Raw genomic sequence first — 18399 nt, 5'->3', positions numbered from 1 at the left:
GAGTTCAGTGCAGCATTGAAGAGTAGGCCTGCCCTCTCTTTGTCCGTGTGTGAATGTGCATGTGTGTCAGCTGGGTGTATTTTGATCATGCTGATTGGTCAGCTGTGTGTGTGATTATGTAAACACGATGTGAGTCAGTATGAAGTTCTGTTAATGTTATTATTAGTGCTTAAAATTACCCTCTGAGGATGTATAATGCTTTCATGATTAAACCGTGATGCACATAGGAAAGTAAAATAGTACTGGCCTAAAGTGCGATACTTCAGAGGAGCCACAGTGTTACAGACAAATAATCCTGGTGGGGATCCTTCATGATCAGATTGCCCTGGCTTGTGTTAGCCAGCAGCTTCCCAATCGGGCATGCCTCCAGTAACAGTCCCCAGGCTTAAACCACCAATGCTACACAAGACTACCTAACTCAAAAATCTGAGTGTCCGTGTCAGATGTTGGGGTACCAGAACACTTCTGAGGAGTGGGAAGGAAGAAAATACACACACAAGGTCAAGGAAAATTAACTTAGGGTTCCAGTGGGCCTTTCAGTGTTAACATATGGACGTTAAACTTGATACTTTCTGTCTGTGTATTGTGCACTGTTAACGTGTAGTTTCTCATGTTTAGTGTCTAATTGTGGCACTGAAAGAGCCACTCGAGACATGATGAAAGTTAAATAAATTCCAGTATCTGCATTTGGTTGAATGTCTCGACTGAATCACAAAGTAAACGAAGAAATATTTACTACACTGAGGAAGTTGGTCAACAGGTTTCTACAACCTGTGTGTGTACAAAGCTGTAGACACACAGCTTTCTGCAACACAGTTTCTTCATTTGGCTTCTTCATTACTTCTTTTTGTGTGATGTTTGCTTTAAGATTGTTTTCTCTTAAGCATCTAAAATTGATTTATGTCAAAGTAAAACACACATGGATGCAAGGACCCAGCAGCACATTGCACTGTGAGATCAGTGATCAGTGTTATTCACTTCACCCATCTATGGTTTTAATGCTGTGTCTACTTGAGATATTGATACATTCAGATAAACTATAAATTAATCACAAACACAGTTAAAATCAGAACATCTAAGGGCGGACAGATGAGGAGTGCAGCATCTGAAAAACTGGAGTGCATGATGGGAACATCACAGGTCTGTTTGCCTTGACATTACAACATCTAAACAGAGAAGTGTTTCACTCACTTTGCTTCTGCTGAAATCACACATTGACTTTTACTTTGTCGTCTCTCTGCTGTAGCAGTCTGATCATTTGGTAGGAAAACACATTTGCTGTTTTGTTTGTTTATATCAGACTGTGATATTGTGTTTCTAGTTTTAATAACACGTTACTTTTTAAAAGAATGTACATGTTCCTTATTCATCATTGGATTCGTGTATTTTTTTTCATATTTTTCCAGGTGATGAGTTTTGTGACAGTCCAGTCTGTGAACATCATGTTACTGAGTCTCCTCTTTATTCCAAGTGAGCCGTCTCAGTCATTTACAGTCAGTTAACTTTATATTGAAGATGTTGACAGGACAGGAGAAAAAAATCAAGAGATACATGGCTGTTAATGTCAGATTTTTCATTCTGAATTTTTTCTTCATTAAGATTTCAACATTTTAATGATGAACTCTGTTTTTTTTCCAGAGCCTTCGACTGCTTGTCCTGAGTATTCAGACCTCTTCATCACTGCACCAACAGACATGGAAGCTCTGAGTGGATCATGTTTACAAATCCCATGTAACTTTAGTGCTGCTGGACCAGTAAAGTTTGACAGCAGAAGAGCTGTCTTCGGAGTGTGGATTAAAAATCAGTCCAATGTTATTAAATTTCCAAAAATGAGATCTTCAACAGCAGTGAGACAATTAACACCTATCCAATGAATATTACAGGAAACCTGAAGGAGAAAAACTGCACCACTCTGTTTTTCAATTTAACCACAACTTATACAAACACATACTACTTCAGAATTATGAACTGGCCGTACAGAGCAACAGCTGCTTGTGATCCTCTTAAAATAACAATTAAAGGTAAGATACATTTCTTTTCATCAGTCAAAAATATAAAAAGTTAAATGCAGCCTTGTTTTAACCAGCAAAAAACAATTATGTCAAATATAACAAAAATATGTTTATGTTATTTTTTTGTATTTAGATGATCTTTTGTGTTCTTTATTGTGAACAATAAAAGGATTTAGTCAAAAATAAAAAAGGTTTACATTTCTGCATAATTGTTGTTTAGTAAAGTTTGTAAACACATGAAACACAACCTGACTGCACAATGTTAACACACATAGACATATGGACTATAGTCTGTATTGTGCAAATACCAAGACTCCGTCAAAACTGCAAGAAGCAAAAGAGAAAAATAAACTCTAAAAGACATGAAACTGTGCAAAAAAAAGTAAATAAGTAGTTAACAATAATACAGCCATGCAACTTATATATTTAGAGGATAGATGACATAAACATATTGTAAAAAATAAAATAAAATAAAAGCACTGTTGCCGCACAGCAAGAAGGTCCTGAGTTCAATTCCACCATCAGGCCGGGGTCTTTCTGTGTGGAGTTTGCATGTTCTCCCGTGTTTGCGTGGGTTCTCTCCGGTACTCGGCTTCCTCCCACCGTCCAACGACATGCAGCTTGTGGGGATAGGTTAATTGGATAATCCAAATTGCCACTAGGTATAAATGTGCAAGTGAATGTGAGTGCGAATGGTTGTCTGTCCCTGTGTGTTGGCCCTGCGACAGACTGGCGACCTGTCCAGGGCGTACCCCGCCTCTCGCCCTATGACAGCTGGGATAGGCTCCAGCGCCCCCCGCGACCCTGAAAAGGATAAGCGGAAGCGAATGGATGGATGGATGGATGGGAAATATATTCCTTGAATGCAGCAAAAGTCCCACATTACTCTGTGTCTTGACTGTATTTCCTGTATTATCACAACACTAATTCCAGAGCTCAAACATGTCTGCTACTTTCTGCAAATAATATAATCTGAATACATTTTACATTTATGTTTTCTTCCCCACCCCCGAAGTGGCTTGTTCGGGTGCTCACACACACAAACTACACCCTTTTTGGCTCCTACCTCAAAGCACACTGTGCTCTGTCGATCCTACGTGCTGCACAATAATGTTTAATATTTAGTATTTACTGTTATATTCCAATAGATCATAGTGATGATGTTGTTTATTATATTGCTCTTTTTTTCTGTTTTTTCTTTCTCAACAGGTGATCCAGGTGATCGATATATGTATTTTTTGTCTGCTTATTTTGTTGGTTTTGTTTTTTGCCCTTTTTCCCCATCCGTCTTCCCCGCTGTTTTTCTTTCCCTCTTTCTTTCTCCTCTTTCTTTTCCCCAGTCAAGTCTGTCCCGTATTTAGCAAGTGAAAATAAAATAAAATAAACAATAAAAGGTGAATCAAATAGACCATTACGGCAAGGTTGGGATGGTCCATTTGGTAAAGTAAATCCGTTGGGCATTTTTCTTCACTTTTAGACAATAATTCTGATGGCAAAAGAGCCAAACGGGACAGGCAAAAAAAACCCCAAAAAACAAAAAAACAAACAAAAAAACATTTATGTTTTCGATTGTACAGTAGAAATATGTATGAGGACTTTCAAACACCTACACCGATCTCTGTCTGTATTTTCTGTATTTCTCTATTATCGATTTACAAATACATTTGTGTTGTGAAACCACAGATTCTCCTTGGAGGCCCAATATTACAATCCCGGGTAATCTGAAGGAGAAGGAGTCTGTCACTATAACCTGCTCAGCTCTCACTCCCTGTCCACACTCCCCTCCTCAACTCACCTGGAATCTCACACAAGACTCTGACAACAAAACAGAGGAAAACACAGATGGAAGCTTTACAACTAAAATCCAGCAGACCATCACTCTGTCAGACACGCATGATGGAAAGAAGATCAGCTGCTCCGCCAGATATCCTGTGAACCAAGGAAAAGACACCAAGACAGCAGAGACAGAAGAGACTCTCAGTGTTTCATGTAAGACAATCAGAGTTTGTTGCTGAACTGAATCCTATAGGACAACATGATTTATGGGATATTTATTTCTTTCTCTATTTATTTTCTTTTTTTTTCTCCAGATGTTCCTAAAAACACCTCAGCATCCATCAGTCCATCAGGTTTGGTGTCAGCAGGCAGCTGGGTGAAGCTGACCTGCTCCAGCAGAGCCAAACCTCCAGTCAGCAACTTCACCTGGTTCAAGAAGAGCAGAGATGGAGCTGTGAAAGTATCTGAAGGAGAGATTTACAGCTTCAATGTAACAGATGGAGGAGTTTATTACTGTGTGGCCACTAATGATCTGGGTAATCAGACATCAGCAGAGATTCGTGTGACTGTTGCAGGTAAAGGTAAACTACACCACTGTTGTGGCAAATTAAATAACATCTTTTTCAGGGACATAATTTTTTTCATATCTTTCTATCAGGACATCAGAATAGTGGTTCTTTACCACTGAGTCTACTTCTTGGAGGCATCCTTGGGTTCATCTTACTGATCTGTTTGATTATCTTTGCTTTGTAAGTATCTCACATCAAAACAGAAATCATGATCAGCTACTGTCACGGATATTTTAGCTACATATTAAAAATGTTCTTTTCCTTTCAGGCTTAACTGTACTCACAAAAATATTTAACAAATAAGTGACTATAGTTGATGTGTCTACCTTTACAGCACAGCTCTCAGGTTGTTAAAGTACCAAACTCAGCAAGAGACTCAGGTAGGAAGATACAAAAATTAGTTTGTTCAGATGTTTACTAATTTCATCAGGGCAATCTGTTCACTTTAAATTGTCTGAAAATATCAATAAGAATGGCTTGAAATGCAGCCACAAAACCTCCTGGTTTATTTCATAGAGTCAAACAAGTGAAGAGCTGGTTGTTGAAGAGCCGACAAGTAAAACAGAAGGAGGGGAAGAAAACATCCATTATGGAGAGATCAACTTCTCTGTGCTGGGATATGAAGCATCCTCTGTCTCAGTGCAGGACAGAGGACAGCAGCAGGATACGGTGTACGCACAGGTGAAAGTCAACAAGCCAAAAAACGGCTTAACACAGAGAGCTCGTGGCCAAGAGGAACTCTACGCTGAGGTCAGAAAAAGTGAGAACAGCTGTGTTAAGACATTAACAAAGAAATACAGAGATCAATGAAGTAAACCCAACAAACCACTTCCTGCACATTTTGGGGGGTTTTCTGCTTTCCTTTAAAACTTCATTTAGCTGCTTTCATATCTGTCTCACTAGTGGAATAAAGTTTTTCTAAGATTTCTGGAAACATCACTGGATCAGAAACATCACCAGCATGATGTTGAGAGTTCACCTGTAAAGTGATAATCTGACCAGCTCTCATTAAGGTTGCCAGTCAGATACTTCCAGATCACCTCACTTCATTAGGAATCTCCCTCTAATCAAATATTACTTTTTGACTACACCCAACGTTTCATGGAACAGAGAAAGTTTCTGATGAACTGTAATCCAACACATATTGCTTCATGCTCTGTTGTAAAGCTTACAAAACAGTATTGCAATTCATACAACAGTGTCTCCCTAATCTCGGGCTGCAACATCTAAAAGGAAGGCAAACTCCACATGAAAATATAAATTGATTTACAAAAAAATCTTAAGAGTTAGAAATTGTAAACTTCAAATATTTGCAGATTTTGTTTTAGTCTGATGGTCAGCCCTCATTTATGAGCATATACCACTGCCCAGTCCACAAAACACTGACTCCTACAAATACTCCTCCGAGTGATATGATCCAGATAGCACAGAAAGTGGCCCTTCTGGCCTTGAGCACACCACAAATGTTAAAACAGGTCAATTTTGACCCAGCAGTTCAGTTTCTGCTGCACAGTTACATTGATCACATTGAAGAATAAATTACTTTTCTGTAAATCAGACTACATGCGTATCTTATCTTTAAATGTATGAGCTGCATGTCTAACCAGCATATCCCTAAATCTGGCATAATATTAAAAAAAACCCACTGTGAGACACAGCATAAACTACTGTAAGCTTTTTGATTTGGATGTTATAATAAGGGTCTTATTAGTGCCTGTTTGTTCCTCCAGGTATTGTTGTGGATGCTTTGTCTGAAGATGAGCTCAATGAAATGTGTTCTTGTTGTTTCATGTTAGTATGGAGTGATGGAACACTAAACATTCAAATGGTGATTTAGAGTTTTGTCTTTTGGTATTTATTGTCAAGTGAAATTTAACCAATAATGTGTCTGTTGTTAACAACTACTGTGATGTCACTTTTTGGATTTGAGTGCAGTGGATTAGAGTACTGAAATAAACTATAGTCATATTTCAGACTGATGATGTTAAATAAACTGTATTTTAATGAGTTATTTTTGGTCAGATTCTTATGAACTCTGGACAGCTTTGGGTGAATCAGTTCTATCATCTGCTGACTTCAAGAATGTGGTGTGAATGAGACACGGCGAGTCCACAGGTCGAGGTTTTGAGCCATTTTATTTACCACGGCTGCAGCTCATAAGCTACCAGCCGCAAGTACTTCTCACCACAACAACAGCTCTCTACTCTCTGACATTTTTAAAAACCTGCTTTTTTACCTGCTGTCTTTACTCACTGAGTGTTTGATGCTTTAGGTTTGTTTCTTGTTTATTTCTTGTCTTATTGTTTTTCTGGTTTTTCAATATTGTTCTTATAAATAAATTGACTTGACATGACTTTGTTATAAAATGTCTTATATTTTAAAAATGGTGTTACAGTGATTTGGTTTACTTTGGAGGACCCTGAATTTTTCAGTGGTGCCAAACATTTTATACATGCTGTTGTGCAACATATGCTGAAAAACTCCAGCCTTGATTCTTCTGCTTTGTCAAACTTTAGCCATGTGTCAAAGCGACCTTTCTTGTTTAGCTCCTGGAAAAAATGCCTAAACCAAAACCGAAATCCTTCTTAGATGAACATGCAATCCTGAAAGTGTTACAGTCTGCGTATAAAACTCACCACAACACTGAGTTTACCACAACACTATTAAGGGAATTTAATGATATTCTTTCAGCAACTGATTTTGGTAACTGTGTGCTTTGACACGTTGGACCATGAGATCCTCATTTCTGTGTCAGCAATGATGGTTTTATCTCCACCTCTGCCATGTTGTTAGACCCAGTTTTAGCAGCAGAAGCCCCTGCATCAACCTTCTCTTTCTTTTCTTTTCTTCTCTATTGCTCACCTACAACTTGTGCAAAACTCATTTTATCTGTTTGAACTGCTGAATCTGTATGTCAGCACCTGATGCTTTTGCTTATTCCAAAGAAAACCCAAACTCAGAGGTGCTAGAGTTTTTGCAGTTCAGTTTTTCTGAAATGCTGTTTTACTTTTACTCCAGATGTAATGGGACACACACCTTCCAAAACAGCTCATCGGTCCACAGAGTTTTTTCCCAAATGTTTTAAGCATCAACATGATGTTTTCTGGCAGAGATGAGCCTTCATGTTCTTTCAGCTCAGCAGTGGTTTTTATCCTGGAACTCTGCATTACAGGCCATCTTTGCCAAGTCTCCTTCTTATAGTGGAGTCATAAACTCTGACCTTAATAAACGCAAGTGAGGCCTGCAGTTCTTTGGATGTTTTTCTGGGATTTTTGTGACCTCTTGGATGAGTCATTGCTACGCTCTTGGCATCTTGGCTCTTGGTTACTCTCACTGACATGTTACCTGCATGTTAAATTATCTGTTTACTTACACACATATATTTAACCTCAAACACAGGATAGTTAATTCATGTTTAACGACCTCTTATGTCTTCCAAGTACTTAAAGTTAAAGCATCAAACTCAACAACAGACTCATTTAAGGAAATACTAAACTTCCCTGTAATTTACTGAACTGTTCAGAAGGTTATTTTCTGTAGTGTCTCCACCAGCTGCTTAATAGATTTAAATGAAACTTTCTATTTGTTTCATTTGTTTCATTTTATAGATTCAAATAAGTGAAAAGCAGGTTGGTGAAGGGCCAGCAAGTAAATCATAAGGAGAAGAAGAAAAACATCCATTATGGAGATGTAGCGAGTAAAAGCCACCGAGTGTTCGCTAAGGGCCTCTATACTACTTATGCAAACTTTCAGGCCCAAAGCTCTTACAGGAACGAGCCCAGAATAAACGGGACAAGAGGGTCAATATCAGTCAGATATGTTAAAATGTATTATTTTAAAAGAAAACACAAAGGGTTTGCAAAAGGCCTAAAACATCAAAATGGAAAAGGTCACTAACGACCACAAGATAGTCTTATTGGTGCAACCTGCCAGCAATGCAACTATCACCTGAGGGCTTGCTCTACCCCGGTGGTCCCAGATGCTCGTTACTTTAAAAGAAACAAATCCACCCCAAATAAATACGAGCCCAACAGAACACTTATTGCATGCACTAAGTGTTGTAGTCCAGGCAATGATTGGTGGCACTAAAATCACTCTTAATAAAACTTGTTCACTGCAAATCCACACGGAGCACCTCTAAAAGACCTAATTCCCCTAAGGTAAGAGCCCAGCTCAGGGGTTGCACGTTGCCCGACTAATATTGCACCAGCCCGTTGAAAATAAAAACAAACCCAGCATAAAAAACAGTTTTAAAAGGTGACCCTACTAAAACCAAAAACGCAACAAAAAGAGGAGGAGGAAAAAACAGTGACAAATTCACATGTGCAGCCTGTCCTGCAGGAGGCAATACAATATAAATTAGATTATAGTTTATAAATATACTTTTTTTTAATGTCAAATGTATTAAGTTAACATACCTCCAGCAGACAACTGTTTGCTGCACACCTGGCTTATCTTGGCTTAATCTTCTAAAATCACTACTAAGAACATAAAATACAATAAACATCAAATACATTTCAACGAATTTAAAAAACACTAAAAGAAAAACAGCCTGTACCTCGAACCTCTGCTGTAGAGGTTTAAAACAACGGTTTGTGTAGAAGACAATTAAAACTTCTCAGGCTCTCCCCATTACAGAGATATAAACTTGTCTTTGCTGAGCTATGAAGCATCCTCTGACTCAGTGCAGGACAGAGGACAACAGCAAGATTTGGTGTACGCACAGGTGGAAGTCAACAAGCCAGAAAACTGTTTAACACAGAGGAACTCTGAGGCGAAGAAAATATGAATGTCTAAAAGGAGATCCCATTACAGAAACGTGTTAACAAAGAAAAACACACGTGCTAACACAGCAGCCAGACCCAGAACTTCAGCAGGTAACAAAGTGATGAGCAGCCTTTATTTCTACATGTACAAGTTTCTAAAGTAGCATCCCTGTGGAGATTACTTTGAAGTCTCTTTGGGCTGATGTTCATTTTTGCTGTTGTCGACTTTGTGTTCATACATACAAACTAAAAGAAAGATTGTATGTGTGTCGTCATTAGAGCGACACACATTGTGTGGGTGTGTGGGCCTGTAATCTTTAAGTTTTTATTGTTAACTGCTAATTATGTGACAGTGTCAGTTTTTGGAGTGACAGTGATGTGATGTAATGAGTAGTGTAACAAGTTACTTTCTGCAGTGAGTAATTAAGTAACATAAAGTATTACTTTTAAGAAGAGTAACTGGTAATATGTAATACATTATTTTTCTTTAGTAACAAGCCCTACACTGTTCTTTTCCAACAGTTTAGTGAACTTAAAGAGACAAATCCCATCTCTGTACAGTTTTACTTTGTACTGGTATAATGTAAAGTACTAAGTCTCTTATTTTTATCCAGATAACTGGATTACTAAGGATTTTTTTACTTGAAACGTCACAGATTTTTATTTGTTACAGTGATCTTTTCTCTCTTTATGGATTGGTTTTATCGTTTGAGGGTTTTGTTAACAACAGAGGAAATCTAATAAACCGCAAAGTACTGACGTTTGGGCATTGTGTCTAGCTTCTGACGTGCAGATGTTTCCAAACACTGCTCTGTTAATAATAGCCACATCACGTGACAATGGCTACGCTAATTGATGTGGTGCCTTTCACCGCGGTTTTGACAGGTGTCTTATACCTGCTAAGGTAATTTTTTTTTTAACCAGTCATTTGTGCTGGTGTTTTAAATACTGAACAAATCTTTTTGATTGTTATTTTTGCTCTGGATTGTGAAAATATAGCCAATCCATTCATTTAAATATTGAGATCCAAGTAAAATAAATGTTGGTTTGTTTGAAAGACTACAGTCATATATATTAAAAAAAAATGCAGAGCAGCACACAGTGCAGGGCTGTAAATTTAAATCTCTCAATAGAAATCAGCTCTGCTTTAAAATAGAAAAAGAAAACAGGCAGAAATATTTGGTTCTGACTAACATTTGTTCTCTTTTTCTACTTTCAACAGAAAATGTTATTTGCAGCATCAGTTCACTTCATCCTCAACTTCATCCAACACTTTTCTTGACAAATGATATTTTCCCCTCCTCTTGTTTGTGTAACCAAAACTTGAGTCACAGACTGAATCAAACATAGAACAAACCTGATGACGTGATTCGAACACATCCAGACTTGAGTTTTTTGGTGGATTCAGCCCACAAACAGCTGAAAACAGTGGTTGTCATAATAAACATCTTTTTCTTTTTTCATATATTTTATGTTATAAACTGGGTTTATTGTGCATCACACTGAATTACTAAGCAGCTGAAACAGCTGCATGTTAATACTGGGAGAAATGAGCATTTGCTGAAGCACACTGTTCATCACAGTCACAGCTGGCTGTCTTTAACACTCTCAACATTTTTCTGTCTTAATTTGTACGCTGACTTATCCAAACCTGTGTTAATTAATGATAGTGTGCGTTAATATGTTGTCTTGTTCAGGAGTGTGCAACACTCATTGCCTCATTGTTTCACAGAATAATATTATTCATTTTCTGCAAATGTGTCCAGAAGGTGTCACTGTGGAGATCAGTGTCAGACTATTTCATCCGTGTCAGTGTTTCACAAAGCCTTACTTTACCTACCACACTGAGTAGGTCAAATTTCAGGCAATAAGTGAAGAGAAGAGTTGGAATGACTCTGGAGGAGGAAACAAAACAAGTGGTTGTAAAGGTCATCCTTACGGAGGGCTGACTGAACAGTGCGTGGCTTTAGCAGCCTCAGTCTCTTCTTGTGAGGAGTTTGCATGTTCTCCCATGTTACCATGTTGTTCTCTGATTTTTCCCACTATCCACAAAAGTCCAACTTATTGGAAATTCTCAATCATCCACTTAATCTGTCTCTTAATTTGAAAATAAAGCTGATTATCTGGGCATTAAACCAAGGCTTTCTTCAGATTTTTTCCAAGAACATGTCTAGTTGAAAGTGGATCGAACTGTTTCACAGGAAATCTAATTCACCCCTAGAGGGAGACAAAACACACAAATAAACTGTGCCGTTATTTTTGTGCCTCTATTCTGAGCACGTCTAAAAAAATTTGCAAGTCCAATGTTGCATTTTGAGCAGAAAATTATTTTTGAGCGAAGAATAGTTTAAATTGAGCAAACAAAATTCATCGCTGTGAGCAAGAAATGTATTTCACACACACAATAACAGCCCTCTTGCTCAGTTGTTGGCATTGGCTCATGCTCAGATCTCTGATCTGTGTGCTGACAGACCATAATAGACATCTGTGGACGACCTGCTCTCAGTGTTGCTCTTGCTCTCCACATCTCTGCTCCCTGCACGCTTAGCTCTTTCTGTACACGTTATAAGTGTGCCACAAAACCAACCAATTACAGACTTGGATGCAAAAATTCTAAAATCCATTTTTGATTAGTGTGTTTAATTCTTTTGTTTTAAAAATATATTGTGGCGAGCTCAGACAAGGAGGAAACAGAGGTATCGTTTGGTCTTGCTTCCCCGCAGAGTTAGCCAGGGAGCACAGCCGCTTATTAGCATTCAACAGAGAACACAACGCCGCCAACTCCACTGCTCGGCGAGCACTAGCATAACAACATCAACAAGAAAAAGGCGGTCTCTCACCCAGAAAACACACAGTCGCAGAAAGAGAGCGTCACCTGTAACCATGGCAGCATAACGCTGCCGCCTCGAACAACAGAACATAGCTGTCAAACCCCAAACAGCCCTGACCCGCTACAATATAATTTTTAAGACCATTGTTGGTTTTAATCTAGTCTAAACCAAACCACTCCACTGCTTTGGTTTAAACTTTACTGTATTTTTCAGACCATAAGGTGCACCGGATTATAAGGCACATTAAGCAAAACATAACAGTCAGATAAGTCAAACTTTACTCAACTCATTCTTCTTGCTTCCTCCACTTCCGTACAATTGATTCATTGATCTTGAATTCTCTCGCAGCTGCTCTATTCCCGTGTTGTTACAGTATATTAATGACTAACCTCGTATTGTGGATGGATTATCTCAGTTGCTCTCCTGACTGAAGTTTGGTCCATTTACAACATCCTTGCATTTGTCCCCTAAACATCGAGAACCCTCACGTTAACTTTTATCAAGTGGAAAAAGTTAGTGTTCATCCTCCAGCTTCACTGTTTATATTATGCTAACATAGCTGTGTCGCTAGCAATCATGTAGCACATCATTATATACCAGCTAGTCCAACTACAGTAACCCTACAAAAGTCACTGGTGTGACAGATTTGACAGATTTGAGCGCCGTGTACCACATAAAATCGGTTTGAGGTCAGTAAGCACAACCAGAATTCATACATAAGGCGCACCGGTTTACAAGGCACACTGTCGATTTCTGAGAAAATTAAAGGATTTTAAGTGCACCTTATAGTCTGACAAATACAGTAATTGTATTTGTCAACAGATAAATGACTCATTAAATAAAAGAAGAAACATTAAAACACATTGAGGATGTTGGTCAACAGGAAGCTGCAGACAAAGTTTCTACAACCTGTGTGAGAACAGACAGCTTTCTGCAATAACATTATTTAGTCATGTGGTCTGCCACGCTGTGTATCAGTACATCATTTAATAGCCACATCAGTCATATTTGGTGTTGTTTGTTTGGTTTGAAACAATAATTAAATATTAGACTCATGTCAAAGTGACATCAATATGATTGTCAGGGATCAGCAGAACATCACACTGTAACAAGATGATCAGTGTTATTACCTTCACTGTAGCTGTGACTTCAGTATTACCGTTGTGTAGGTGCTGAACAGAAAACATTTCTGTGTAAGGCTACATCTGTCTTCAGTTTTTGTCTTTGTTAAATCTAATATTAAATTTAAGACAAGATTATTATAGGATAAAGCTCGTAGGCCTGGATGAAAATGTTTAAAATTGAAAATATAATTACTTCATTGCACCCTGATGAGATTCAGCTAACTTTGTTATTCACAGGAAGGTGAGAACTTTGTATTTTGACAGTATTGGAAGAGCAGGTCTGTGAACCAAGAGCACAAATCAGGAGTTATATAAAATGCAAACAAAAAAAGCAAACAAAATCCTGATCAAAACAGGCAGGAGAAAAAACAGTGAAAGTTGAGACACAAAGTCTAGTGACTTTGGTGGAAACGAGCTGCTGTATATGCAAAAATGTTAATGAAAGAATGAAGAACGAGTTAAAATGTGAGTGGAGGGTCAGGTCAGGTGAATCTAGAGGCAGGCAGGCGGGAGTGGAAGCATCCAAAGTGAGAGTAGAGCATGATGGGAACATAAAAACACACTGACTGAATAAAAAGACAGAAAACCAAAAGCACCACAGGTCTGTTTGCTTTGACATTACAACAGAGAAGTGTTTCACTCCCTCTCTTTCTGCTGAAATCACACATTTGTTTTTCCTTATTCTAGCTTCTGTACCAGTCTGATCATTTGGTAAGAAAACATTTTTACATCTTACTAAAAATCACACAAAAATAACCGCTTTCATTTTTTTTTTGTCTGATTTCAAATAAATGTAAATTTTGTTTTGCTCTAAAAAACATTGCAAGTTCCTGATTTGATCAAACCTTTATGTGATGTTATGTTTTTTTATACAGGTGATGAGTTTTGTGACAGTCCAGTCTGTGAACATCATGACAGACATCATGTTACTGAGTCTCCTCTTTATTCCAAGTGAGTCGTCTCATTTCAGTCATTTACAGTCTGACAGATCAGTGCAGATAGAGATACTTTACCATGTCACACATTTTATACTGAAGCTGTTGAGAAAAAAAACACGCCTGATAAAGTAAGTTTATCATAATTATGTGTTTTACTATTTTTTTTCCAGACACTTTGGCTGCTTGTCCTCCAAACACACGCCTGTTCATCACTGCACCAACAGAGATGGAAGCTCTGAGTGGATCTTGTTTACAAATCCCATGTAACTTTAGTGCTGCTGGCCCAGAAAAGTTTGACAGCACAAGACCCGTCTTTGCAGTGTGGATTAGAAACGATAACAACTTTAATCCTGATCCAGAAAATGTGATCTTCAACAGCAGCGGACAGTTAACATCTATCCAATGAATATTACAGGAAACCTGAAGGAGAAAAACTGCACCACTCTGTTTTCCAGTTTAACCACCAATTATACAAACACATACTACTTCAGAATTATGAACTGGCCGTACAGAAGTACAGCACGTTGTGATCCTCTAAAAATAACAATTAAAGGTGAGAACGTTTTCATGTTATTGTTAAGAATAAAAAGTCAGTGTTCATAACATTAGAACAGTTTGCCATTTCAAAGCTCAGCTATTTTTGCTCCATGGAGCAAATAACACATTTATGTTCCTGATGGAACATCGTGAATATGTAATATAAAGAATTTAAAACAACTACACTGATCTCCATCTCTTACTCGACTTTATTTCCTGTATTATCAGCAGTGATGGGAATAACGACAGTAAAAGTAACGCCGTTTGGCTGAGGAAGAATAAAGTAGCGTTGGCAAACTATCACATGACCAGTTTAAGATGACATAGCAACAAGATGCTGTGTCAACTCAAGACAACCCTGAGTCTCTATTTTTGTGTTAAAAGTGTTGACTAAACTATATAACAGTTTTTAAACTGTGTTGATAGGCCATGTTAAACCAGAGTGATGATAAAAAATATACGTGATGTTTTTTCTGAATACTATCGTTATGTTCACTGCGGGAAGAAACGGTAAAAACGTGTTTTCAAAAGAAAGCGCTTGAAAGCACTCTCTGCTTGCGAGCAAAAACAAAAAACCCTACCCTTTCCTATTGGTGGAAAAATTTACCATGTCGACTATTCAGTAAACGATATGGCAACATGTGGCATTTGGTTGTTTAGACGTGGGGGAGGTTTTTGGAGAGGCAGCGGTGAGAGAGAGAGAGAAAGAGAGCAAGTTTTGAGATGTGAGAGATTTGTGACATTTAGCGTGTTTGGATTGGAGTGTGTAGTGTGTTGTTTAGTTAGTGTGTAGTGTAATCAACAGGTTTTTTTTAGTATGTCAGAACAATGAGGCGACTGCTGAATGTTGCAGTTGCTGCCAAAAAGACACAAAAAGCAAACTGCAGTGTAAACGCTGTCTCCAGGTGGAAACAGGAAGAGTGATACACCTTTCAGGCCTGCAGATATCAGGGTAGTGATGTTCTCCTTTATCTTAGAGTGGACAGAAATTATATTTTGGAGTTTCACAGATAATTTGTGTGGAATCTTATTTGATGCAGAACACCTGATTTTTCTGTAAATATTTTGAAATGGTTATTTTAAAAAAAGCCTTTGCGACATTTTTTAGATAAATGGCTGCAAAGAACTTTGTTGTTTGCAAAGCAAAACAACAAATTTTAAAATGTACAATTTATATTTGAATTTCAAGTTATGAAAATGATTCATTGATGTTTGTTACTCTGTTTCTACTCTGATTTTATGTTTTTTGTCTGATTTTTGACTGTGTGTTAATGGTATGTACAGTATATCAAAACGAAAAATAACTGTAAATTCAGACATGTGAGGTTGTCCTGAAAAGAAGGCAAGATAAATAGTTTTTAAAGGTGAAATGTAGAGGCAGTGTCACAAGTAGTTAGAAAGGGGCAGTTATACTCTGGACCCCAGAGGTAAAACATTTTTTTAAGTAATGCAATAGTTACTTTTCCTAGTAAGTAGTTACTTTTATAATATTGTAATGCAGTTACTAACTCAATTACTTTTTGAAGAAGTAACTAGAAACTATAACCAATTACTTTTTCAAAGTAACTTGCCTAACACTGATTATCAGTGTACAAACTGTGTTTATGATGTGAAACCACAGATTCTCCTTGAGGCCCAATATTACAATCCCAGGTGATCTGAAGGAGAAGGAGTCTGTCACTATAACCTGCTCAGCTCTCACTCCCTGTCCACACTCCCCTCCTCAACTCACCTGGAATCTCACACAAGACTCTCACAACAAAATAGAGAAAAACACAGATGGAAGCTTTACAACTAAAATCCAGCAGACCATCACTCTGTCAGACACACATGATGGAAAGAAGATCAGCTGCTCTGCCAGATATCCTGTGAACCAAGGAAAAGACACCAAGACAGCAGAGACAGAAGAGACTCTCAGTGTTTCATGTAAGACACTCAGAGTTTGTTGTTGAACCGAAACCTATAGGACAACATGATTTATGGCATATGTCTTTCTTTTTTTCTCTCCAGATGCTCCTAAAGACACCTCAGCATCCATCAGTCCATCAGGTTTGGTGTCAGCAGGCAGCTGGGTGAAGCTGACCTGCTCCAGCAGAGCCAAACCTCCAGTCAGCAGCTTCACCTGGTTCAAGAAGAGCAGAGATGGAGCTGTGAAAGTATCTGAAGGAGAGATTTACAGCTTCAATGTAACAGATGGAGGAGTTTGTTACTGTGTGGCCACTAATGATCTGGGTAATCAGACATCAGCAGAGATTAACGTGGCTGTGGGAGGTATTTGTACTAGTCCCATTTTTCCTTTTGTCCTAACTTTGAAACGTCACTTCAAGTGGAAATCGTGCCCATTCTGCATCATTTGTAAACTTTAAATTATATCTTGATGTAGGGAAGTAACAATAAAAGCTGAAAAAACAAAAAGAATAATATGAATAAAAAACATAAAAGCTGGTAACAAAGTAAAAGTAAGTCAAAATGTTAAATCATCAAGCTACACTATTCTAAAATAAGTAGAAGCGCCTTCGGGAGTGAAGAGAAAGCAGGACACAGCCACATAGACAGCATCATGGTGTATTCACCAAAAAGGGCATTATTTAATGTGAAATGTTCGTTTTTCTCTTATTTCATGTTTTCTTTCCTCTAAAATCTTGTTGCATTGCAGATGATCTGTTTGGTGTCAACACTGTCTTCATTACGCTAGTGAAGACTGTGGGAATCATACTGCTTGTGAGCACACTGGTCTTATTTGAGTGGTGAGTCAGCTGCTTCTATTATAGATATTTAAAACTATTTAAAGGATAACTGGTTGAATTTCACTTTTATTTTGATTCTATTAAGTAGATGTTTATTATTAATCACTAAAAAAAACAAAAAAAACAACTGCTTCTCTTTTTAATGTCTTTCTGTTTTTTCTTCAGCTGGTTTAGATCAGGACGCTTCAACACACCAGAGACAGAAAGCGTTCACATGAACAGAGCAGCATCACAGTCTAATAATTAAAGTGTCTGCAAGAAGAGGACAAACATCTCGGAGATCAGCAGTGTTAACATCTGCATGCTGACACAAACATCTGTATAGTACTCAAGTAATGTTAACATTTGGATGTGAACCCTTTTGTTTAAGTTAACTAACATGTTAGGATGCAAATCTATGACTGGCATTAACATTTGCTAATAGCTGATAAAAAATAATCACTATCTGAAGCGTTTCTCAACAATCAGCTGTCTGCTGCACAAAAACCACACTGTGGTGTTACTGTGAATTGTTTGTGCTGAAGGCACCACTCCACATATGATGAAAGATAAAGTGTCTGAGAACTGAGAAGTTAAAAACAGAACCTTACTTAGACATTTGACCAACAGGAAGCTACAAACACAGTTTCTAACAGATCTGTGAGTACAGACATGAAGTCTTTTGCAACAACATTTCTTAATCATGTGGTCAGTGACTCTGTGTATTTTTTCATTCTTTGTGTTCATGTTTTAAGATATTATTTATGAAGTTAGTACATACAAGAAAATGTCTACATGTAGGCCATTTCTTTGGATGTCAGGACCCAGTTTCCCATAAATAACATTGCATTGTAACAAGTTGATCAGTGTCATTCTTGTGTCTGACTGATCCTTCAAAATAAAGTTATTATATATAATACAGTTCTTGTTGAATCAGCAGATCAATCAATAGAATGATATAACCATCAACACTTCCAGTTACATTATTATACAAATACAGATACTTTATTTACACAATTGTAGAACAGGTTTGCATTGTTTCTTCTAGTAATTTATTCATGGAATTGTTTCATATTTTTGTTTTCATAACAAAATGAGTTTTGTGACAGTCCAATCTGTG

The 18399-nt window shown here is 37.7% G+C and overlaps 1 protein-coding gene, 1 long non-coding RNA gene and 1 pseudogene across 2 annotated transcripts; all 3 read left to right on the top strand.

The window, feature by feature from the left end:
• Positions 1–1002: 1002 nt before the first annotated feature.
• LOC116320125 lies at positions 1003–6710 on the top strand (annotated as a pseudogene).
• A 6964-nt stretch (positions 6711–13674) lies between these two features.
• LOC120441746 lies at positions 13675–14394 on the top strand. Its single transcript, XR_005614238.1, has 3 exons — positions 13675–13789; positions 13954–14029; positions 14187–14394. It is a non-coding gene; the product is annotated as an uncharacterized LOC120441746 (long non-coding RNA).
• A 767-nt stretch (positions 14395–15161) lies between these two features.
• On the top strand, positions 15162–18180 carry LOC120432759 (vascular cell adhesion protein 1-like). Its single transcript, XM_039617820.1, has 5 exons — positions 15162–15175; positions 16175–16479; positions 16564–16824; positions 17210–17300; positions 17466–18180. The coding sequence occupies exons 1-5, from the start codon at positions 15162–15164 to the stop codon at positions 17545–17547; spliced, it is 753 nt and encodes a 250-aa protein (XP_039473754.1). The 3' UTR covers positions 17548–18180.
• The last annotated feature ends 219 nt before the right edge of the window (positions 18181–18399 follow it).

This window comes from Oreochromis aureus, linkage group 9 (genome assembly GCF_013358895.1).
Source record: "Oreochromis aureus strain Israel breed Guangdong linkage group 9, ZZ_aureus, whole genome shotgun sequence".
In the NCBI taxonomy this organism is placed as follows: domain Eukaryota; kingdom Metazoa; phylum Chordata; class Actinopteri; order Cichliformes; family Cichlidae; genus Oreochromis; species Oreochromis aureus.
Note: the sequence above shows the minus strand (reverse complement) of the source record. Positions and strands in the feature narration are given on the sequence as shown.

Excerpts from the sequence above, each read along its gene's own strand:
- LOC120432759 (XM_039617820.1), top strand. Across the intron at positions 16,480-16,563 it reads AGAGACTCTCAGTGTTTCAT|ATGCTCCTAAAGACACCTCA; the intron begins GTAAGACACTCA and ends TTTTCTCTCCAG. Across the intron at positions 17,301-17,465 it reads ACACTGGTCTTATTTGAGTG|CTGGTTTAGATCAGGACGCT; the intron begins GTGAGTCAGCTG and ends TTTTTTCTTCAG.